Source organism: Physeter macrocephalus, chromosome 20, assembly GCF_002837175.3.
Source record: "Physeter macrocephalus isolate SW-GA chromosome 20, ASM283717v5, whole genome shotgun sequence".
Taxonomy (NCBI): domain Eukaryota; kingdom Metazoa; phylum Chordata; class Mammalia; order Artiodactyla; family Physeteridae; genus Physeter; species Physeter macrocephalus.
Genome location: NC_041233.1, coordinates 67,370 through 92,319, shown reverse-complemented (window position 1 = coordinate 92,319; position 24,950 = coordinate 67,370). Strand labels below are relative to the sequence as shown.

Below are 24,950 nucleotides of genomic sequence, written 5' to 3'. Positions count from 1 at the left end.
AAATCGACAGTAACACAATAATAGAGGGGAACTTTAACACCTCACTTACACCAATGGACAGGTCATCCAAAATGAAAATAAATAAGGAAACAGAAGCTTTAAATGACACAATAGACCAGATAGATTTAATTGATACTTACAGGACATTCAATCCAAAAACAACAGATCACACTTTCTTCTCAAGTGTGCACGGAACATTCTCCAGGATAGATCACATCTTGGGTCCCAAATCAAGCCTCAGTAAATTTAAGAAAATTGAAATCATATCAAGCATCTTTTCTGACCACAACTCTATGAGATTAGAAATGAATTTCAGGGGAAAAAACATTAAAAACACAAACACATGGAGGCTAAACAATATGTTACAAAATAACCAAGAGATCACTGAAGAAATCAAAGAGGAAGTCAAAAGATACCTAGACACAAATGACAATGAAAACACGATGATCCGAAACCTATGGGATGCAGCAAAAGCAGTTGTGAGAGGGAAGTTTATAGCTATACAAGCCTACCCCAAGAAACAAGAAAAATCTCCAATAAACCATCTAACCTTACAGCTAAAGGAACTAGAGAAAGAAGAACAAACAAAACCCAAAGTTAGCAGAAGGAAAAAAAATCATAAAGATGAGAGCAGAAATAAATGAAACAGAAACAAAGAGAACAATAGCAAAGATCAATAAAACTAAAAGTTAGTTCTTTGAAAAGATAAACAAAATTGATAAACCATTAGCCAGACTCATCAAGAAACAGAGGGAGAGGACTCAATTAAATTAGAAATGAAAAACGAGAAGTTACAACAGACACCACAGAAATATAAAGCATCCTAAGAGACTACTACAAGCAACTCTATGCCAATAAAATAGACAACCTGGAAGAAATGGACAGGTTCTTAGAAAGGGATAACCTTCCAGGACTGAACCAGGAAGAAATAGAAAATATGAACAGACCAATCACAAGTAATGAAATTGAAACTGTGATTAAAAATCTTCCAGAAAACAAAAGTCCAGGACCAGATAGCTTCAAAGGTGAATTTTATCAAACATTTAGAGAAGAGCTAACACCCATCCTTCTCAAACTCTTCCAAAAAATTGCAGGGGAAGAAGCACTCCCAAACTCATTCTATGAGGCCACCATCAGCCTGATACCAAAACCAGACAAAGATACTACAAAAAAAGAAAATTACTGACCAATATCACTGATAAATATAGATGCAAAAATCCTCAACAAAATACTAGCAAACAGAATCCAACAACACATTAAATGGATCATTCACCATGATCAAGTGGGATTTATCACAGGGATGCAAGAATTCTTCAATATATGCAAATCAATCAATGTGATACACCATATTAACAAATTGAAGAATAAAAACCATATGATCATCTCAATAGATGCATAAAAACATTTTGACAAAATTCAACACCCATTCATGATAAAAACTCTCCAGAAATTGGGCATAGAGGGAACCTACCTCAACATAATAAAGGCCATATATGAGAAACACACAGCAAACATCATTCTCAATGGTGAAAAACTGAAAGCATTTCCTCTAAAATAAGGAACAAGACAAGGATGTTCACTCTCACCACTATTATTCAACATAGTTTTGGAAGCCCCAGCCATGGCAGTCAGAGAAGAAAAAGAAACAAAAGGAATACAAATCGGAAAAGAAGAAATAAAAGTGTCACTGTTTGCAGACGACATGATACTATACATAGAGAATCCTAAAGATGCCACCAGAAAACTACTATCTACAAATTCAATGCAATCTCTATCAAATTACCAATGGCATTTTTTACGGAACTAGAACAAAAAGTCTTAAAATTTGTATGGAGGCACAAAAGACCCCGAATAGCCAAAGCAGTCTTGAGGGGAAAAAACGGAGCTGGAGGAATCAGACTCCCTGATTTCAGACTATACTACAGATCTACAGTAATCAAGACAATATGTTACTGGCAAAAAAATAGAAACATAGATCAATGGAACAAGATAGAAAGCCCAGAGATAAACCCACACACCTATGGTGAACTAATCTATAACACAGGAGGCAAGGGTATACAATGGAGAAAAGACTGTCTCTTTCATAAGTGGTGTTGGAGAAAGTGGACAGCTACATGTAAAAGAATGAAATTAGAACATTCCCTAACACCATACACAAAAATGAACGCAAAATGGGTTAGAGACCTAAATGTAAGACCGGACACTATAAAACTCTGAGAGGTAAACATAGGAAGCACACTCTTTGACATAAATCACAGCAAGATCTTTTTTGATACACCTCCTAGAGTAATGGAAATAAAAACAAAAATAAACAATTGGGACGTAATGAAACTTAAAAGCTTTTTCACAGCAAACGAAACCATAAACAAGACGAAAAGACAGCCCTCAGAATGGGAGAAAATATTTGCAAATGAATCAACGGACAAAGGATTAATCTCCAAAATATATAAACAGCTCATGCAGCTAAATATTAAAAAAACAAACAACCCAATTCAAAAATGGGCAGAAGACCTAAATAGACATTTCTCCAAAGAAGACATACAGATGGGCAAGAAGCACATGAAAAGCTGCTCAACATCACAAATTATTAGAGAAATGCAAATCAAAACTACAATGAGGTATCACCTCACACCAGTTAGAATGGGCATTATCAGAAAATCTACAGACAACAAATGCTGGAGACGGTGTGGAGAAAAGTGAACCCTCCTGCACTGTTGGTGGGAATGTAAATTGATACAGCCACTATGGAGAACAGTATGGAGGTTCCTTAAAAACTAAAAATAGAATTTCCATATGACCCAGCAATCCCACTACTGGGTATATACCCCGAGAAAACCATAATTCAAGAAGACACATGCACCCCAATGTTCATTGCAGCACTATTTACAATAGCCAGGTCATGGAAGCAACCTAAATGCGCATCGACAGACGAATGAATAAAGAAGATGTGGTAAATATATACAATGGAATATTACTCAGCCATAAAATGGAACGTAATTGGATCATTTGTTGAGACGTGGATGGATCTAGAGGCTGTCATACAGAGTGAAGTAAGGCAGAATGAGAAAAATAAATATCGTATATTAACGCATGTATGTGGAACCTAGAAAATCGGTACAGATGAACCAGTTTGCAGGGCAGAAGTTGAGACACAGATGTAGAGAACAAACGTATGGACACCATGGGGGGAAAGCTGCGGGGGGGCTGGTGGTGTGGTGTGATGAATTGGGCCATTGGGATTGACATGTATACACTGATGTGTATAAAATAGATGACTAAAGAAAAAAAAAACACATCTGTAAATACAAGGCATTATTGTGACCAGTTGCTTTCTTCGTCGGTAAAATGTCTTGATTCTGAGTCCAAGGTTGAACTTTTGTTTGACAGTGTTCATGTGACCTATCCCTTCTTATTTACATTATGCTGTACTCCTGTTTTGATGCTTTAGACAGCTGACCCATTGGTTTTGTCGTGAGTCAGAAAAAATATTTCTTCACATACTTGCAACTAGGCTTGTACACTTGTTAATAAGAAATTCTTCTTCAAAGAAATCTAGACTGGTTATTACTGAGCAACACAAAACCTGAAAAATAACTTAAAAAATGGACTCTGTCCAGAATATGGGGACAAACTGACGTGAATGGTGCCCAGCCTCTCCCCAAGGCCTCACAGAGCGCAGTGTGCGTGCGTGAGGACCAGGTGACCCGTGTCTTATCTCCAGGAAGCCATCAGCATCACCGAGCCACTTGGGGGCCCAGGGGAGCTCGGACGACTTAGCACAGGGTACTAGGGACACTTGTGCTTTTCCACCGTGACAGAGGGACTGTGGTCCTGGGGGAGACAATTTCACTGCCCGCTTTTGCTCTGTTGTAGCCCGACTCAGTTTTCAGGCAGAGTCCAGCTTTTGATGTGTGGTCATCCTCTCATTCTATGTTAAGTGTCCAGGCACAAGAGACCCTCGGTCATTTGATGAAGGCCCCATCTCCCTGGAGCTGACAGCCTAGCCTTGGTGAGGTGTCACAGGAGGGGGAAGCAAGAGGGGGCATCAGTGCCTCCAGAATTATTCTTTTGACACAGATCTGAGTCGAGTAGTAGCTTCCCAGGTGGTCCTGGGAGGTGAGGATGTCCTAAACTAGGAAATTGGGCTCTGGCACCTGGGCCTCAAGCCCCATCGTGTGCAGTGCAGCCTATCACCATTTCACTTGTAGTCAGCTTAAGACTTTTTAAAAAAATATTTATTGATTTATTTGGTTGTGCCAGGTCTTAGTTGCGGCATGTGGGATCTAGTTCCCTGCCCAAGGATGGAATCCAGGCCCCCTGCATTAGCAGCACAGAGGCTTAACCACTGGACCAGGGGAGTCCCAGCCTAAGACATTTTGATTTCATAATTCATTGGTGTCATTAGTAAGAGTTGTGTTTAAAGTGCTGTCTAACTTAGTCTTCTGGTTCACTTTATTCTGAGGCAGGTTCTCTTTGAGGAACCAGGAGAAAGGGCAGCTACTCCTCCAGCTGCACGAGCATGTGGTAGTCAGGTCTGGTCTCTGCCCAGCTGGTCTGTGGTTGGAGGGAAAGCGTGTGAGGGTCCGGCCTTAGGAGGGTACACGTTAGACCAAAGGCACCTCATACACTGAGCTGTGTGTTCAGGTTGAAGTATGATGTCATCAGAGTAGAAGGAAGCAACCACTTTCAAAGCAACTGAAAATAAACCTGAGCTAAGGAAAGAGGCTTATTATTGTGTAGTCATGTGTTTGTTGGACACATAAGTGGAACTGCCTCTTGGACCTCTGCTCAGCACTGTCACATTGGAGCAGTACGTGAAGTTGGCCAAGCACTTATCCCTTTAATTCAGGCATCAGTTTCTACAGGAACGACCCATAAAGAAACCCTCTTCCTAGTTCTGACCCCTGTAGTGGAAGCCTTGGCAGGAAATTGACAAACAAGACAGGACAGTGCAAATGGTGCCTGAGAATATGTAGGGGATGTGACCTACGCTCATTAGAGTAATTAATATGCATTAAGACGTATTAGGAAGTTTAATTCATGAATGTATTAATTCAACAATTATTTCTGCCCTACGCTGTGCTTGGCAAATTCCCTGGCCATGTGGATCTTACCCTCTAGTGAGAGATGCAGACAAGAAAAAATAAACACGCACATTTTAAAATTATAGGTTGAAATTAGCACTATGAGGAAAGTAAACAGTGAACCATTTTTGCACAATAAAAAGCAGAAGAGTTTCATTTAGAAAGTTTGGTCGGAGGAGGCCTTTCTGAAGAGGCAACATTTATGTTGACACCTAAAGAATTTGAGGCTGCTCTAGGGGTACGGTGGTGAGCCTGGCAGGTAGAGGTGTGGGAAGGTCACAGCAGCCTGGCAGAAAAGACTGACTGCTCTCCAGGTCATGAGGTGAATCTGAGGAAACAGGCAGGGGCCTGACCGTTCCGACCCTTGCAGGCATGGTAAGAGGCTGACTTTTATCGTGGGTGCAGTAGAAAGCCAGCACAGGGCTTTTGAAAGAGGACAACCTGATACGATTCAGGCAGAGAAGAGATGCTTGCCTCAATGGGTAGGAAATTGGACGGTGGTATTGAGAAGCAAGCTAGGAGTTACTGAGGAAACTCCTCAGTAACCGGAGGTGGCCCAGGTGAAAGGTGTGATATTCTGGACTAGGAGAGGCAGCAGAGGAGACAGAAAGTGTGCTGGGACCCTACACACGCGCGTTATCACGGGTTCCTGGCTGGGGCAGCTCTGGAGGTCAGAAAAGTCTAGTCTCAGCTCCATGACTGATGAGCTTATGTTAACCAGACCTTAGAGATCAGGAAAGTGATCCTCCTCCTTTCTCCTAAAATGATTTACAAGGTCTGAAACCCTGGGTATCAGGAAATTTACTTTCTAAAACTTACTTCTCCAAAAATGATGTAAAATCCTAAGGTGAAGGTTAGATGGAAAAAAATCTATGCATTTGCTTCATCTTTCCATGTTCCAAGAGATCTTTTTAAATTTTGGAAAATCCTGTCTCAAAGCCTCATATTCAAAAATGGAAGAAAGTCACCCTTAAAGGTTGTGGTTCCAACTCCCAACAGACAGCTGGGGCCAAGAGTCAAGAAAATAGCTTGTCCACAGACTTTTTTGCTTTAAAAGGATTTAAACATTGTTGCACCTTCTGCTGAGTTTGCAGAGGCTTGTAAAGGTATCTGAGCAATTATTAATTTCCCTTCAGCATTTGCTAAAAATATTTTTTGGTGTCTTAGCAAAGTTTGTGATAAAACTGTCTTGGCAAAAAATATGCTTCATGGAGTAAAGATATTTAAGATTACCTGTTAAAAATAACATCGTGCAGCTTATATGAGCTGCAACTAGCTCCTAGAACAAGCTATATCTATACCAGCAAGCCGTTATTTGGGGGTCATTTTAAATTTCTTTAGGAGCCTCTCAAACAATGTGATGGTTATAACCTGCCGGAGGAGGGGGCCAGACCTGTTAGATTTGTCCAACGCCGAATTCTTAGGTTTGTGTGGACTTCTGCCAGAGCCTGGATTTTTTAGGTAGTGACAAATGCCCCCACAGCCACCCCCCTGTGACATCTTCCTGGCTGACTCAGAGCCCCCGGTAGAGGAGCCCACTGGCCGGGCACCCTTCCTCCTCTCCGCCTCGGGACTCCTCCCTCAGACACGGGGGCGCGGGTAGCGCAGAGAAATGGAAGGTGTTCCTTCTACATTTAAAAATTTGGGATCGTGAGGTCAGTAATGAGTACTTAAAGCTAGTCGTGAGAGATGGGGGTGGGCGAGATCGTCCCCAAGATGTAGGTGTTGGTCTCTACAACAGGTTTGCAGCTGATGGCAACATTAGACCCGGACATTGCAGCATCATTTTATTGGACAAAGAGCAGTACTCACTGGTTTTGCCTGCTAAAATCTGGTTAACATTAAAGAAGCAACTGTGATAAGGCGTGAAACTCAATTTTGAGTGTATGGGACTTTCACGTGCTGGGGGGACTGTGGGCAGTGAAGCCACTTTGGAAAACAGGCCTTTCCTCATAGGGGGCAGACTAGGGACTTCCCTGGCGGTCCAGTGGTTAGGACTCCACGCTTCCACTGCAGGGGGCACAGGTTCCATCCCTGGTCGGGGAGCTAAGATCCCACAAGCCGCAGGGAAAATTTAAAAAAAAAAAAAAAAAAAAAAAGTGAGCCTAGAGCTGCCATGGGGGCTGCAGCTCCCGCCACGGTTCTGCGGAAGAGGCCTGTGGACACGCAGCAGTGTCACTCATGACACCTGAACAACTCGGAGGTCTGTCCACGGATGAGTGCATAAATAAAGCACGGCATATCCTTACAGTGGAATAGCGTTACGTGATAAAAAGAAATGAAGCACTGATACAGGCTGTAACATGGGTGTTAAGTGAAAGAAGATGGTCACAGAAGAAGACTATGTGGTATGTTTTGATTTATATGAAACACCCAGAATTAGCAAGTATATAGGATCTGGAAGTAGATGAGCCCTTGTCGGGGGCTGGGGGCAGAGAGGAATAGAAAGTGACTGCTGATGAGGTTTCTTTGCGGGGTGGAATGTTCTAAAACTAGATGGCTGCATAGCCCTGTGGGTTAGGGTTTTGTTTTGTTTTTTCCGTTTTTTTTTTGTTTGTTTGTTTTCTGGCTGCACCATGCGTCTTGTGGGATCTTACTTCCCCGACCCCTCCCCGGCCCTCGGCAGTGAAAGTGAGGAGTCCTAACCAGGAGACCACCAGGAAATTCCCTTTTTGGCCCTGTGAATTGTCCACTTTAAATGGGTGAATTTAGTAGTACACTAATGATATCTCAGTGAAGCTTTTTTTTTTTTTTTTGAAGAAAGTAAACAGAATTCTCACATTAACCACTAAGCCTAAAAGTGGACCAGGATTGAATGTCCCACCCTCAGAGGTCTGTTCAGGTTGGTCACAGTTTTGAAATCGTACATCGGTTACTTTTCTTCCTGCCTGGTCCACTCCTGGCCGTTTCCCCTGTGCCCAGGGGATGTACTCAAGGAAAGCAAATCTTTTAACTACTAACATGAATAAATGAGCTAAATCAAAATTTCAGAGACAAATCTGCTGGCAAAAATTGTAAAAAAATAAAATCGCACAGTTAATTCCAAGATCAAAAAGATCTCCATCTATTTAAATACTTAGTGATTTATAATAGTTTGACTCTGTAGTCATGAAATGACTAGTGCTTTCCCTGTGTAAACTTCAGACTCAGGAAACCTTAATTCATGTTAAAAATACACATACATACAATACGTGTGTCTATTCTGAAATTACTCATCTATTCTAAATAAACTTTTTTCAAATCTAATCTCCATGGGGGGAGTCAGATTGTCCAAGTTTTATTAAACTGTATTTCTAATGGAGAAGAGATAAATACTTAGGGGGTAAAAAGTGGATATAATAATGGTGAAAATAAATAAAAAGAGGAAGAAGTTTGTCTGCGTTTGCTATGGGGTAAAGCCCCATCTCTCACTTGTGTTTCAGGAGGTCTCCACCCTGTCACCAGAATGTCTCCCTACTCCTGCCCGCCGGCCCTTACCTGGCATCTGAGTTCTCACTCAGGACCCTCCCCACGGGCCTCTGACCAGGTCGCTGCTTCTGTTTGTCATAAACAGTTAGGCTTAGAAACGTGAACCATGGGCAGCTGCTAGGTCAGGAGAGGAATTTTGAATCCATGTGAAGAAAGCAGACCTTTTTTGAGGCAGGGACAGACCGTTTATACGGTGCTTCCTAGCCAGTGGGCCCTCCGTGAGGACTGGCCGTGCTGGTGCTGCAGAACTGGCCATGGAAGTACAGTGTGGTCTGGCGACGGGCATCTCTCGTCAATTCACGTGTCCACCGTTGAACAGTTATCATAGCAAATAAGTTTCCCCCAGCCTGGATTCCTTGGTTTATGTGGAAAGTTCTTGTTTATGATTTGTTTCTCCTTAGAAGGACCTTTAGGTCATTGTCACCGTGGCCATCATCATCATTATTATTTAAGTTATTATATATGCATGATATTTCTTATATGCATATTATAATTTCATATCAAACTCAAATTCTAATGCTCTTGGAGTTTTAGGAGCTATGATTTGCAATTTTTAAGAGTGATAATATTGCCGAACCAAAAAAATGAAAATCATATCGTACCTAATATAGTTCCTAAAATGATGTAAGACTTCTTTTTTCAATTTAGGCTTTCTAATGATAATATGATATTATTAGCTTATGGATACACCAGAGGTTTGTCAGCTTGCTCTTTTTTTTTTTTAAACTGAAGTATAGTTGATTTACAATGTTGTGTTAATTTCTGCTGTATAGCAAGTGATTCAGTTTTACATATATACATTTTTTTGATATTCTTTTTCATTATGGTTTATCACAGGATATTGAATATAGTTCCCTGTGCTATACAGTAGGCCATTGTTGATTATCCATTCTCTATATAATAGTTTTCATCTGCTAATCCCAAGTTCCCAGTCCTTCCCTCCCCTACCCACCCCCTTGGCAACCAGAAGCCTGTCCTCTATGTCTGTGAGTCTGTTTCTGTTTCATAGATAAGTTCATTTGTCATATGTTAGATTCCACATATAAGTGATATCATATGGTATTTGTCTTTCTGACTTATTTCACTTAGTATGATAATCTCTAGGTCCATCCTTGTTGCTGTAAATGGCATTATTTCATTCTTTCTTATGGCTGAGTAATATTCCATTGTATATATATACCACATCTTTATCCATTCATCTGTTGATGGACATTTAGGTTGTTTCCATGTCTTGGCTATTGTAAATAGTGCTGCTATGAACATAAGGGTGCATGCATCTTTTTGAATTATAGTTTTGTCCACATATATACCCAGGAGTAGGATTGCTGGATCATATAGTAACTCTATTTTTAATTTTTGAGGACCCTCCATACTGTTTTACACAGTGGCTGCACCAACTTATGCTTGCTCTTTTTGAATGTTGTCTTATATGAAGCCCAGGAGCATTTTATTTTACTTTATTTCATTCCATTTTGATTTATTTTGCTTTTGTTTCCTGAGTAAGATCGGTAATAAAACGTTTAAGATCCCTGATACCTTGAATGTCTTTCTAAGTTTGAAAACTTTAATCAGCTTCATCTGTCATTTTATCTTGTTGAGGGATGTTGACATTCTCTGGATAATCCTTCAGCTTTCTCCCCATCGTCCCCCACAGCCCCCCTGGCCATGCTCCACCCCCAGCTGATTACAAAGGTCACCCCTTCCTTTAGGAACAGCGGTTATGCTGTCACCTGTGTGTCACACTCTGTTCTAGATGAAGTGTTCCTGCCCTCACGTCCCCAAGCTCATTGATCTCTCTGGAGAAAGGCTGATATGTCTCCTAATAAACTCCTCCCTTGAATGATTTAAAGCTTGATGCTGAGCTCTACAGAGTCCTGTTTGGGTAGCCGTGCCTCAGAGAGGATGTGGCCACTCTGCATTTACTCAAAGGGCATATGGTCCTCCCAGCGTGAGCCGCACCTGCCTTGTGTTGTCTGGGGTTCTCTGAAGGTGCCCTGTGCCGGTGCTCAGTCAGGAGGGAGGCCTGCTCTATCCTCTGGGGACTTTGGCAGAGGGAAAAGAGGGCTGGAGGAGGTGCTGGCCGTGCATGTAAGCCTGCCGGGCAGTGCTCTCTGAGAAGCGACTGATAAGCCGGGACTTGAAGGAAGTGATGGAAGAAACCAGGAGATTTCGAGACGAAACATTCCAGATGGAGCGGCAAGCGCAAAGCCCTGGGGGGAGGCTGCAGTGGCTGGAACAGAGTGAGCAGGCCGAGGACGGCTGGGCTGTAGAGAGGGCTGCTGGGGCCGATTGTGGGGCCTGCGGGACCAGGTCAGTGAGACTTCCAGAAGGAGGCCAGAAAGCAGAGCTGCTGCTGCTTGCGGGAGCGGGAGGAGAATCGACCTTTGGATTTGGGAACTTGGGGGAAGCGGCGACATCACAAGAGCAGGCGCCGTCAGGAGGTCCGTGACAGACGCCTGGTTAGATGGGCGCAGAGGACGTGGAGAAGGGGATGACGGGCAGCTCTCTGGAGGGGCCAGTACATGTAGAGGGTGGCAGAGAAGGAAGGTCTCGCTGGAGGGGGCGGGGGATGAGAGGTATTTTTTATTTGATGGGGGGATGAACAGCATATTTTTAGCCTGATAGGAATCATCCAGTAGAGGAAAAAATTGCGTGTTTTTGTTCTCCCTTAATATGTGTGTTTCCTTGATGCGTTCCTGTGTTGTATCGCCCACATCTCTCTCTCGCAAGACTCTAAACCATTATGATATTAATAGCTCTGTTGTACTCTTTTTTGAGTTTTACGGGGAAGAAACATGATAAACTCGCTCTAAACTAATCCCTATGTCTAATAGCCCTTGAGTTCCTGCCCCATCAAAAAAAGGTTTTTCTAAAAGAATAGGATCCAGGTTATTCACCCACATCCTCCTTGGTATTGAATTGTCAAAACAAAAACCATAGTGTGAGTACCTATAGAACTTACATTTGTATCTCACTAGCTATAATCAGATGCTTTTCTGAACCATATGCAAAAGAAGAAAACAAAAGGAATTGCTGAAATTGAGAAAATATCTTAACACAGGTGGAAATAGTAAAAGGATGTTTGCACAGAAAATGTCAAATGTAGTAAACAACACTGGTCTCCTGTAATAAAAGAGGTACTTTGCTGTCAAATGGGATTTTATAATAGTTATGGCCATCATGTATGACAGAAGTTCATTTTATTTACTATCATAAATTTGTGAACCAGGAACTGTCATTTTAACCATTTTATTGAGGAAATGTAAAACATCCTCAATACCTACAGAAAGAACATGGACGTTGTTACGGGACTTAGATAAAGGGCACATCAGCTGAGCTACTTTTGTAAATTCTGTGTAAATCTGGGTCTAATATAGAATTAAAATAGTCTCTACTACAAGAGCCATGAGAAAAAGAAACCCTTTTTTTTAAATGAGAGATTTTAAATTAACAGTGAAAACTATGTTATCAGAGCTTTAAAATCCTAACATGTTTATGAATACAAATATTACTATTTTCAGTAACTGTTAAAAGCTTATCATCTAAGCATTTTTAAACGTTCTAAATGGCACCTTCCAGATTTCTCAACTTTTTCTGATACCACGGTAAATTCCTTGTGGAAGAACATGAGAAAAAACCATAGTGTTAGTCTCTGGTTTGACAGAATATAATTCATGGTCTTTATTTACACAGTGGAGTGTGAACCTTACTGTTTAATCATCTAGTCCCTAAGGTAAATGCATCTCCCGTCTTCAGCAGCACAGTGTGTCGGCATTTCCAACATTTGTCAGAGACTCTAACCACCTACTACTGACTGCTGTTCAGTTGAGACCACCGGGATCTGAGACAGTGGGGGAAATGTGCGCACTGTCCTTCTGGGTTTCTCAGAGTCGTAGCCCTCTATCAGGTTAGATCACCAAAAAGCAAGGGCACAACACACTCCAAGTGTGTGCCGACTCCCCTTTCCTCAGAAACGCCTTCATTGAGTTAAAGTGTAAAATTTAGTTGCTGTTTATATTGAGAATTTGTGTTTAAAAAGAAAAAAAGCCATTGGAAAATTTCTCTGTCTTCTGTATTTTTAGATTTTTACTGACTACAGTTCACATCCCTTATGTAGAGAGCCACCGTCAAGAATTCCTCCTAGAAATTAGAATCAAGAACATGCGGTGGTAGTTTTTTCTCCAGATGATCTTGCATGCTTTCCTTTTTCAAAGATGAACACTACAGCCCACTGTGTTTCCATTGATACTTTTCCTTGAATAGGGTTCAGAATTTGTCCAGTTAGAGTGCTTCTCTACTAGGAGCTAGTAAAACACATGCACCTACTTTCCCAAATAGTTTCTCTTTCAAAAACCATTTTAACCTGCCACGTTTTATATGTTCAGAGTTTTAGACAATTCAGTCTTTTAAAATTAAATGCTTCTAAATAAACAGAAATAAAAATAAATATAATAAATATAAATTAATATAATGTATGTAAATATATAATTACATGATAAGTGTAACTACATAAATGTAAATAACTATGTCCATATAAATAACTAGAGGAAGATCTTGGTGGCGTGTTTTTCATCATCCCGTGCCTTTACCTTGTGAGGAAGCCACACAGAGCGATGCTTATTACAACTAGAGCTGAGGAGGTGTTGTCTGTGTCTGTCTGGATCTGCAACGTTGGTTTCTGACCCTGAGCGAGTAATGTGACCATTTTAAGTTTCAGTTTCTTCGCCGTAAAAGTTGGGTAACAGCAGTACCCATCTCATGGGGTTATTCTGAGATGTGTGTGTGTGTGTGATTTTTTGTTTTGTTTGCCTTGAAGTGGGGAGCCCAGCCGGAGAACCCAGCTGTGTTCTCCGGACCCATCTTTCCTCACCTACAGCCTTTCCAAACCTAGAGGGAAACATTTCTTCCTATGGTAGCTCATCCATGAGTTACAATGTCCTACATTTGTAGAACATTAGACAGTTATCAAAGAGATGCCGACTGTAAAGAAGTCATTCGACTGCTTGAATGTATGTGTTTTCTTATGAATGAATGATTCCTCTCTTTTGACCCACCTCTACTCCGAGGCGTGGTCCAGGGGCGGGGGTCCCCAGGCCGGTCCCCGGGCGGGGGTCGTGTAAAGCGTGGCCGCCTTGAGTCGCTGCAGCCGTGCGCTCGCTGGTTCTAACTGCGCCGTCAGCCCTGGAGGCGCGGAGGCGGTTTTCTCTGAAAGAGAAAAGAGTATCAGCGATGAAATTCAGAAATTAGACTCCAATTCAGAAATACGTGCCTGACGAAACTTCAGTTCTTTTCCCTTGCAGTGATAAGGAGCGTTGTGGTTGATTGTCTCCACTATATTTTCAGGGGGTTTGGCGCGGGGGGCGGTGAGCATCGCGGTCATAAAGGAGGGCAGGCCGAGACGGAGTCTAGTCCACAGGGCGTCTACACCTGCTTTCGTCTCTACTGGAGCCGCATGCCGGCTCCCACCCAGCCTCCGTCCAGAGGCCCCCCCCCCCGAGGCCCCCCCCCGTCTTTTGGATTAGAATGGTTTCCCTGGGCTTAGTAGGCAGCCGTGGGGACTCCGCTGAGCTGGGCGGGGGTGGTCTGCTCTCAGCGGGTGGGTGGAGACCCATCTCCGCGAGGGGACCCCGCGCCCCTGCCCCGGCGGGCAGTGAACCCGGCCGCCAGACACTCACTTAGACCAGATTGTTACTGCTCAGTGGCAGGAGTGGCTCCCTTCTCATTCCATTGAATGACGATAGATAGCCTATCTGTCTTAATGAGGGTGAGGCAGCCTCGCCCTCATTAAGAAAACAGATACCTCACCCTCACCCTCATTAAGAAAGTGTTTGCTCTACAAACTAGATAAAGATTACTCGGCCTGCGGGCCACAGGGACGTGTGGTTTGTCTTCTCTGTGTCTGTGTCACTGTAGCATCTCACAAACTATCTTTACACTGAATCACATTGAACTTTTTGTATGTTTGCCTTACAATAAATGGGTCTGGGGCTTGGGAAGGAAAGTGCAGAGAAATATACATTGTTATTAGGAGAGAAATCAGAAACCACTCTCTCTGTTTAGAATAACCTTTAGTATAAATGTATCCAATTGTATTAAGAACAAAATTATTATTTCAATTTAAACTAGTTTCTTTTTTGTAATTGAAGTATAGTTGACTTACATTATGTTAGTTTCAGGTGTACAACATAGTGATTCAGTATTTTTATAGATTATGCTGTTTCAAGAAGTTCTATGATAAAAAAATATTTGTCATTCTGTCACCTACCTTTGTCTTCTCTGTGATATAAACCTTAAAAATATTCTGTCTCCTGGACTCCAATTTTCTATGCTTAATAACTTCTAAGCTTAATATCTTAAAGCCAAATGAAGCTGTTACAACTGCAAATTTTTGCATGTAGGGAATAAAAATCTATAGAGATGTATTGACATTTATTTAGCTTCTTTTTAGGTTACATTTACAACTTTATTTTTTAGAAGATAAATTTAGGATAAGAGTTTTCTTGAAATTTTAAGCTTTAACACATAGAGATGTGATGTTTTCCTCCGGTCAGTTTTGCCCAGACAACAGTTTTAACGGAGGACTCATCTCATAGTCACATTACTCACAAAATGCTCACTCCTTATCCTGTATTCTCTGTAGCATCACACAATCTGTCATTACTGACTAATGGTGTCACACTTCTCTACCTTGATAAGCTTGAATTTCAGGTTTCACATTCATTCCAGCCTTACTTGACATCTTACCAAACAAGCTGCTGAATGGGCAGGTCGGGTGGTGCGGTATCTTAGGATCTTCTCACCAGAGACGCTGAGCGCTGAGCGCTGTTGTGTCCTGCCCGACTGTGAGTCAGACTCCTGGCCGCCCTAACCTTGCAGACCCAGCTGTGGGAGGTGGAGGGCGGTGTGTGGGGGAGAAGCCCTGGCAGCTGACAGGCCTGTCTCCAGGCCCAGGAGCTGTATCTGTGTAGCTGGGACTGAACTCAGAGCATTATTGCTCTAATTTGAGGCTCATTTAAATGAGCTTAGTTGTCTGGTTTTCCCCTTTAGAGAAGACAGGCATTTTTTTAAAGAAGAGAGAGGCTCTACGTAAGGCAGATATGCTGGCACCGCGAGGAGTGATCACAACGTGCCATTTTAGGAACAGACAGAGGATTTAAAACTGGCTGTGAGGTCAAGTCCACCAGAGCACAGTGTGGCGTCAGAGTGGGTGAGCTGCTGTCTACTCCTTTGGGGCCTTGAGGGAGGCCTGAGTCCTCACATCACAACAGTGATGAAGGAGGCATCAAGTAAAAGTTAAATATTTCCATTTATTTAAGAAAGAGAAAAGTTTCATTTTTTCAAAAAGTCTATTCAGAATTGGTTATACAAAGATTGGTCCTTGTAGGGAGTGAGTTTCCACTTACTGGGAATCACCCATTCATTTATCTAACTCTTTCTGACCCATAGCCAGGACAAAACTTAGGAACAAAAAATATTTGCTCAAATTGGTCACCTACTCTGTTTGCCAAACCTGATTCCATCTGTTTTTTGTTTTTTTTCCCATGATTAAATTATCCCTTAATGGATCAAGGAGCGCCTCATATTCTTTTATTACTTTTGGTCCTTCATTTGAGGGATAAGTGCATACTTTTGAAAAGTATTCAGCACATTGTTGTGTCTGAAGTTTTATGGACAATAAAAGATACTACACCAAAATTTAACATAAACATCAAATTTCATGGCTATGATATACTGTTTGTATCCTTCTGTTCTGTCTACCTTTCCTGTTTTCTAGTCTCTGCTTTCTGTGTTGTTTTTCCAAAACCACTAAAAGTGATGAGAGAAGAGTTTTCCTTATCACATCATTTGTTTTTGTTCATATTTTCTTTGTTGTCTATATTTCTGGTTAGAAGTTGCAGTTGTTAGAATTAGCCTACCAAAGATGTCATCTGAAAAATTTTTACTTCCCTTTTTAGTTATCTAATAAGATAAAAATCATTTTTTTAGTTTATTTTATTGAAGTATAGTTGACTTACAATGTTAATTTCTGCTGTACAGCAGTGATTCAGTTATACATACATATATATTTTTTATATTTATATATAAAAATATTTATATTATAATATATTTTTTATATATTTATATTTATAAATATATAAAATATATATATTAATATTTATATTTATATTCTTTTCCATTATAGTTTATCATAGGATATTGAATATTGTTCCCTGTACTATACAGTAGGACCTTGTTGTTTACCCATCCTATATATAATAGTTTGCATCTGCTAATCCCAAACTCCTAAGCCATCCCTCCCTCAACCCCCTCCCACTTGGCAACCACAAGTCTGTTCTCTATGTCTGTGAGTCTGTTTCTGTTTTGAAGATAAGTTCATTTGTGTCATATGTTAGATTCCACATAAAAGTGATATCATATGGTATTTGTCTTTCTCTTTCTGACTTTGCTTAGTATGATAATCTCTAGGTCCATCCATGTTGCTGCAAATGGCATTATTTCATTCCTTTTATGGCTGAGTAATACTCCATTGCATATATATATAACATCTTCTTTATCTGTTCATCTGTTGATGGACGTTTAGGTTGTTTCCATGTCTTGGTTTTTGTGAATAGTGCTGCTATGAACATAGGGGTGCATGTATCTTTTTGAATTATAGTTTTGTCCGATACATGCCCATGAGTGGGATTGCTGGATCATACGGTAACTCTATTTTTAGTTTTTTGAGGAACCTCCAGACTGTTTCCCACAGTGGCTGCCCCAAGTTACATTCCCACCAACAGTGGGAGGGGTCCCTTTTCTCCGCCCCTTCGCCAGCATTTGTTATTTGTAGACTTTTTGATGATGGCCATTCTGAATGGTATGAGGTGATACCTCATTGTAGTTTTGATTTGCATTTCTCTAATAATTAGCAATGTTGATCATCTTTTCATGTGCCTATTGGCCATCTGTATGTCTTCTTTGAGGAAATGTCTTGACCTTCTGCCCAGTTTTCATTTGGGTTGTTTCGTTTTTTATTACTGAGTTGTGTGAGCTGTTTGTATATTGGAAATTAAGCCCTTGTCAGTTGCATCATTTGCAAATATTTTCTCCCAGCCAGTAGGTTGTCTTTTCATTTTGTTTATGGTTTCCTCTGCAGTACAAAAGTTTGTAAGTTTGATCAGGTCCCATTATTTTTGCTTTTATTTCTGTTGCCTTGGGAAACTGACTAATAGAGTAAAATCTTGATTAACGAACGCCCTGGCAGTGCCTTTTGTGTGAATGCAGCCACATTAAAAAGAAATTATCTTCGTGAATCATGCACAAGAGCTCTGAATCCATACGCCAACCACAGACCCCTCCTAACTGGAGGTTAAACTCAAGTGCAGGCCAAGGACTGTCCCTTCAGCCAAGCCCTGACTTCCTCCTTCCTCATGTGACTGCTTTCTCTTTATAAATGAAGTACTATTCCTCTTTTCACTCCCTTCCTCCTTTCCAAATAAGACTTGTAGGTCATTTTTGTTATTTGAAAAGTTATCACCACTGTGCCTTTTCACTTAATATCTAGTTATGAAATGAACATCTTTTTCCTACTCAGTTTAGGAAATTTTAGCACTCATTGAATGAGGGGCGAGGCAGGAGGGAAGAGGGTTACTCAAGAGGCCTGCACTTGGAGCCGAGAAATCGTCCTGGCCCCCAGAGGGAGGCCCAAGTAGGAGGGCACTCGGGGGCCCTCTCCCTTCCGGCTTGCCTCATTATTTTTCCTCTTACTTCTGCCAACTCTGGCGGCAAGCTCACCTCCAGGGACACGTTCTTTTTTCCTGCCTAAAGTGTGGGGAAAATGTCTTGTTGTCAGAGTTTTGTTGAAATAAAATTGGCCTTTGGAAGACGCAGCATTTGCTAGGAGACTTAGGATGGATGGGCCCCAAAGGGAACTGCAGGGAGCCCATTCCTGCGGTTTGGGTGTCGCCCACGGGCGCCCACATCACATCAGACTCTCCCAGTGCTGCTTCCGAGCGCATCCTGGTGGTGGGGGGTGGGGGGTTTACAGTGGGGGAACAGACACCTGACCCAGCACAGACACGCGGGGGCCCGGGAGCTGCGTTTTATCTGATTCTCCGTGATTCCCCTGACTTTGAGCAACTGCTCGGGAGCCATGTGCGCGGCCGGGGTCTGGGGACGCAGGGACCACTCGCCCCGGTCGGACAGGGAAGCAGCGGGGCGGGGGATCTCTGGCCTCGGTAGCGGGTCCCAGGCAGCAGGGGCCCCGCGGCGCCCCCAGGATACTCTGTACAAGCACTCTCCCCTCAGCCTCAGCCCCATTTCCCGTTCCAAGAAAAGTATGGAAAATTAAGATTTCTCTTTGAAACGAAGCTCAGCTGTCGACCTGCTTCCGAAGGATTTCAGGAACCCCACCCGCCAACCCCAGGGTCCCCTCGGGGCTCAGCCCCCGAGGCCGGCACTTGGCTTCGAGCGCCCCAACCTCTGTGCGCACGGGCCTCTCCCCTGACAGACTCCGGGCTTAAGTGTCCTTAGCCCGGTGCCCAGTCACTGCGAGGGTTCCCTGACCACTCTCTCTAGCTCTCCTTGTGTCTGCTTTGGGAATGGCTGGACTTGCTTTTGTGTAAAATTTAATATGTTTGTATTAGACTCAGCTTCCTGTGATACTTAGAAAAAACTGTTTTAAGAACAAGATAAGTAAGATAGTGAGAAAATTAAGATGCTTTGGTGATTTATAAACGTGAAGTAGATTTTTTTTAATGTCACAAAACACTTTAAAGAGCTCCAAGTAAATTTAAAAGGGGATCTACTGGATTTTTGCTAACTGCTAAAAAAGAAAAGTTTTCCTTAATTTCTTGTCCAAATATTTCAACTTATATTAACTGGTATTTATTTCAGAGGAAGATGGGAACTCTGCAATCCTTAGTTTGTTATCATGTGTTTGTATTCAAATGTTTGGAGAAAAAATTAAAGGCAAATTTTTAGCTTGCGAAGAAAGTAGTAGAAGTGGTAACAATGGATTGTCTTCTAAACTGTCATCATTTTCTGGAATTACTGACATTAGCAACTCAGCAGGCATTTTACATCCAAAAGGAGTTACTTTACTGTGAGTTGCAACAGTAACCTCATAACTGCTGTACTCCATGATTTGTTTCCTCCTGTTGTTTAGAAATGGGTTCTTTCAACTGCATGAGAGATGAATTCTATCATTAGAACTTTTACCATCAGGCTCAAGAAATATATTTAAAACTCATTTCTTTCAGGAAACAGGTTTCAAGATCTAAGTCTTTTATTAAGATAAGTCACGGCCTTTTCAGTTTCTCCAGAAATACTCTATTTTTAATTCCCGAGGAAAACCACAGTAATAAAAACAAATTAACCTAATAGGTTATTTTCTTTCTTATGGCACCTATTTTTATTAATAGAATTCCAGTTTACAGATTTCTTACTATTTGTTTGGTTAAAGCAATCATTGGTAACATTTTACAGTATTTTATAAAGAACTTTTTTTATATATAAATATGTCTGTTTATAAAGTCATGGACTGATTTTTTTTTTTAACATCCTTATAGGAGTATAATTGCATTACTATAAAGAACTTTTAAAGTAAAACTTTTTGGACCTTTGCAGCAGCTCTGTGTGATCTTTTTTTTTTTTTTTTTTTTTTTTAGTTTTTATTTATTTATTTTTGGCTGTGTTGGGTCTTTGTTACTGTGCGCAGGCTTTCTCTAGCTGAGGTGAGCGGGGGCTACTCTTTGTTGTGGTGCGCAGACTTCTCATTGTGGTGGCTTCTCTTGTTGCAGAGCACGGGCTCTAGGCATGCAGGCTTCAGTAGTTGTGTCTCATGGGCTCTAGAGCGCAGGCTCAGTAGTTGTGGCGCATGGGCTTAGTTGCTCTGCGGCATGTGGGATCTTCCTGGACCAGGGCTCTAACCCGTGTCTCCTGCATTGGGAGGCAGATTCTTAACCACTGCACCACCAGGGAAGCCCAAATTGTCCACCCTCCCGATCCCACCCCTCTAGGTGGTCGCAAAGCACCGAGCTGATCTCCCTGTGCTATGCGGCTGCTTCCCACTAGCTAGCTATTCTACGTTTGGTAGTGTATATATGTGTCTGACGCTGGGTAACGTCTGCTCGCTCTGCCTTCTGTGTCCCTCAGGAAGGACAAGGGCTCGATACTGCAGAACACCATCACTAAGAAGATCACACATACACTACCAAATGTGTGATCTTCTTAGAGATGCTGTTCTGCAGTATCGAGCCCTTGTCCTTCCTGAGGGACACAGAGGGCAGAGCGAGCAGACGTTACCCAGCGTCAGACAGCAGAGCCAGACTTGCTGCACAACCTCCCTCCCCATGACGTCCTCTTTTAACTGTTCCTCTGGTAAACTCAGTACTGTTTTCCCTTGGAGCGTATGTTTAAAAAGAAATCCTAGACGCGTTCAAACATTACTGCTCACTCTCTATTTTCTGCTTTCGAATGACTCATTCCCATGCTTGACGAAGCTCAATTCTTAAAAAACCGCCCCAAGTATTCATTGCACAGACTTCCATGCCTGGGGAAACGCAGTGTGGAAACTGAACCTGAGATCGTTTTAAAGAAACATATGGGTTTTTATATAGTACTGCTTATTTAATTATTTAATGCCTCTGATTTATGTAATAGTGCCAGCCCCATTTATGTAATGGAGCCAAGCTCAGCACCCTCACCTGAAAATGAAGGATATTTCTTTACTTTCCTTCTGAATGTAAGACTCCGTTAGTATAGGATAAATTGTAGCCTAAAAATATAAATGTGCTGTATTCTATTCCATTCCACATCCTTTGATTCCAAGTTAAGAACCACTAGGTGAATTCGCCTCTAGCTCTAACATTCTGTTTTTAAATCAAATATCGGGTGACATTGTGGTATGTGGTATTATTTTTCTCTAATAAATCACCTGCTATAGGTGGATTGTAGTGAGCTTTCTAAATCTTTGTTTAAATTGTGTGTTTTCTCCCCCACCCAGAGTAAAAGAAGCTGAAGAGGTGTGTAGGCAGAAAAAGGGAAAATCACTTTATAAAATAAAACCAAGACATGACTCTGGAATTGTAAGTATTTATTCTGCTTTTTTAACTTGTGATTTTCTTTGGCTTTTAAGCACTCTTTTCTCAATGTATACAAATTCATCTAATACTATTTTAATTAGTTTCCTCTTAAGTTTGAACAAATAATGAGCCTCTGACTTAAAGAATCTCCTTTTCCTTCTGCCTTTAATCAGGCCCCAAAGGCTAAAAGAATCTCAGCGTTCAGCATTCAAAGACTAACAATTAAGATAAATCCACTGAGGGGGTGCACGTATGTGTGTGGGGTTGCTGGCAGAGTTGGGGGCCATCGTTCACTTTCCTCATCACACACGGGTCACAGCACAGCTGTTGTAATTGGTGAGCATCCTTGGGATCTAACACCTGAAATGCCAGGTGCAGTGTTGTCCTCTGCGGGGACCAGGGCTCCGGCTCTGCGGAGTCGGCTGCCCAGCAGCTGTCAGCCCACAGCCCGAGTGTAACAAGCCAAGGTGTTCCCTCTTTGTCCGCTCTCCCCTTCAAAATAAAACGCCAAGTTGTGCCCCCAGAGAGGAAAGGGTGGTGGAAATGACGAGTTTTCCCTTGTGATACTGTCAGTGTTTTGTTGAGTGTTCGAGGGGTTGTCATTTGACCCCACAAAGTAAATGATGATGTTTTAGGCCTTAAAATAGGAGCAGTTTGAATTGAGTTAGTCTAATATAGTCTAAATGGAAGATATTCAATTAACCCAAATTGGAATACGATTAAACAGCTTTATTTAGAAAAAGTTAGAAATTATATCTTCATTTAAAAGATATTTTCCTTTCAGTTTCTCTGTATAAAAATCTTAAGTAACAACAAGTATTATATTATGGTTTGGTTTATGTTTTGTCTTTTTGATGAAAGTACAATCTTAAAGTACATGTACAGAATGAGCAGAAAGAGTTATTTATTAACCACAATTACGGTATTATGAGGATAGAAGAGAATTAAATCACATTAACCATGAGATGAAGCCTCGATTCAATTTTCATATTTATGTATTTGCACACACAAATATGAGAAAATGAGAAAGGTGAGCTGGTATTCTTTCCTGTCGATTAGAAGCTAATTTTCAAAACTTTGTTTTTCTCAAAAACATTCAGTGATTTGTCTTAGTGAAAATTCTAAAAGATAAAAAAGATTCTACTTCTATTTTTTTTCCTTTATGACCTTGTGGATCTTTAACCTTTTTTCAAAGAATTTGATCCAAATGAAAAGACCTTGTTTAGGCTATTCTAGACGTCATACATTTTTTAAAGTTCTTCCTTCTAACTATAACTCTTCCCTGGTGCATTTATTTTCAGAAAGCGAAAATAAGCATGAAAACCTGAACAATGAAAAGCAGAACGGAAATGAGTCCCTGCAGCCACTTCCACAGAATTCAGCTGACCTGAGGGCAGGAAGGAAACTCATCATTTTGATCACGTTTCTTCTTGGCCTCTTGCATAATCTTTGTGTTTTCCAGACAGTTCACTGATTGTTAAATTCTACTGTATATTAAAAAAAAAAAAAAAAAAAGCAAAAGCAGTAGGCCAGTGGAGAATGTGACACCTTTTCTTTCTGTAAAAGTTTATGGTATTTTACCGATAGACCAAAACAGCATGTGTAAGAGGCAGTATCTGCATTAATTCTGAACATGCTAAAAAGTAACCTCCAATTTACTGATGTGCAAATAGCCCTGTCACAGTGAAACACGTTCCTTTCTACTGACGACCAATACTCCACATCACTGCATTTAGAGTTATGGTTAAAATGTTATTTCTAGTGAATTGTTTGTATCAGTTTCACATCTACATATAAATTTTCTATTTTGAAATCAAAGTACCATTTATATATGTCATAGTCAAGGCTTTCCCAGCTCTTGGGTTGGTCTCTGTAACTATATATTTGTGAAAGAAGATTATCATTTTTTTTTTAACTCATCAGATAATGAATAGAAAAGAATATAGCAAGAGGAAAACCCTTCCTATAAATCATTTAAAATAGGCAGGAATCAGAAATGAGGGTGTTTATCAACTATGTCCTTTGGGACCTTACATAAAGCCAATCTGCAGCAAAGGTCAATTAAACCAAAGTTGTGCCTCTCTGTACTTTTACCATTGCCCTTCACAAAGAAAATGACACAATACTTTTAAGGAATTTAAATAAATGATGCTCATAAAATTGCCAAACATGACTAAGTGTTGGCAAAAAAAGAGTAACTTTTAGATGGATTGGCATCTACCTAGAACTTGTTAATTAAACCCAGCTGCCTGAGTATTGTGACCTGATTGGGGTTGTCTTTTTGTGTTATGGCAGTTGATTAAAAACTATGAAATGAGTATGCAAGGATTTATGACCTAAAGGAGCCTAGGAAAAGATTTTATTTTAGATTGAGAGGAAAAAAGTAAATCTTCCACTTTCTCTGAAAGTATTTTAAAGTCAGCTCCTGATGCATTGTGATGGTTTTGTCTAACATTAATAGACATTTTTAAAAATTCTTTTAATGATATGTTTTGGGGTACAGCTGTGAATAAAGGGGAGAATGTGTTGCTAATGTAAACCAATTATGGAATCAACTTAAAAAGAAACTCTGAATCATAACTATGTTTGTATTTATGTAGAGTACTGTCCTTAGCTTTCAGTCTGTAGTCAACATGCACAGACACAGTAGTGGCTCTCGGGTTGCTGTTCTGCTGTTCTCCTGTCTCCTTCGGCCCCTCCATGTGTACATGACTTTCTTCAATGATATAATAGGGCATTTAACAGAGATCGCTATGTGCAATACTGTATTTAGTGTTTCTATTTTAATTTTTCTAGGATGTTAATTTATATGAAAATAAAATGAATAATAAAAGAGTTCTGTGCCTATTGTGTATGTATCACCTAAAGATATTTGCAAAATACTTACCATGGGGGCGGAATTAAGTTAGATCGTCTATGTCTGAAGATCTTTTTTTATTATTATTAATTTAAAAAAATAAATCTATTTTATTTATTTTTATTTTTGGCTGCGTTGGGTCTTCGTTGCTGCGTGCGGGCTTTCTCTAGTTGCAGTGCTCAGGCTTCTCATTGTGGTGGCTTCTCTTATTGCAGAGCACAGGCTCTAGTCGCACGGGCTTCAGTAGTTGTGGCACACGGGCTCAGTAGTTGTGGCTCGCAGGCTCTAGAGCACAGACTCAGTAGTTGTGGCACACAGGCTTAGTTGCTCCATGGCATGGGGGATATTCCCAGGCCAGGGCTCATATTCCCTGCATTGGCAGGCGGATTCTTAACCACTGTGCCACCAGGGAAGCCCCCTATTATTAATTTTTATTGGAGTATGGTTGCTTTACAGTGTTGTGTTAGCCTCCACTGC

The 24,950-nt window shown here is 41.1% G+C and overlaps 1 protein-coding gene across 1 annotated transcript in view; it reads left to right on the top strand.

Moving 5' to 3' along the window:
- FMN2 (formin 2) overlaps window positions 1-24,403 on the top strand; it is a 315,875-nt gene extending 291,472 nt beyond the window's left edge. The window contains exons 22-23 of the mRNA XM_024131954.2: window positions 21,538-21,619; window positions 22,918-24,403. Coding sequence (XP_023987722.1) covers window positions 21,538-21,619; window positions 22,918-22,944 — 109 coding nt within the window. The 3' untranslated portion in view covers window positions 22,945-24,403. The remainder of the gene's footprint in view (window positions 1-21,537; window positions 21,620-22,917) is intronic.
- Window positions 24,404-24,950: the final 547 nt, after the last annotated feature.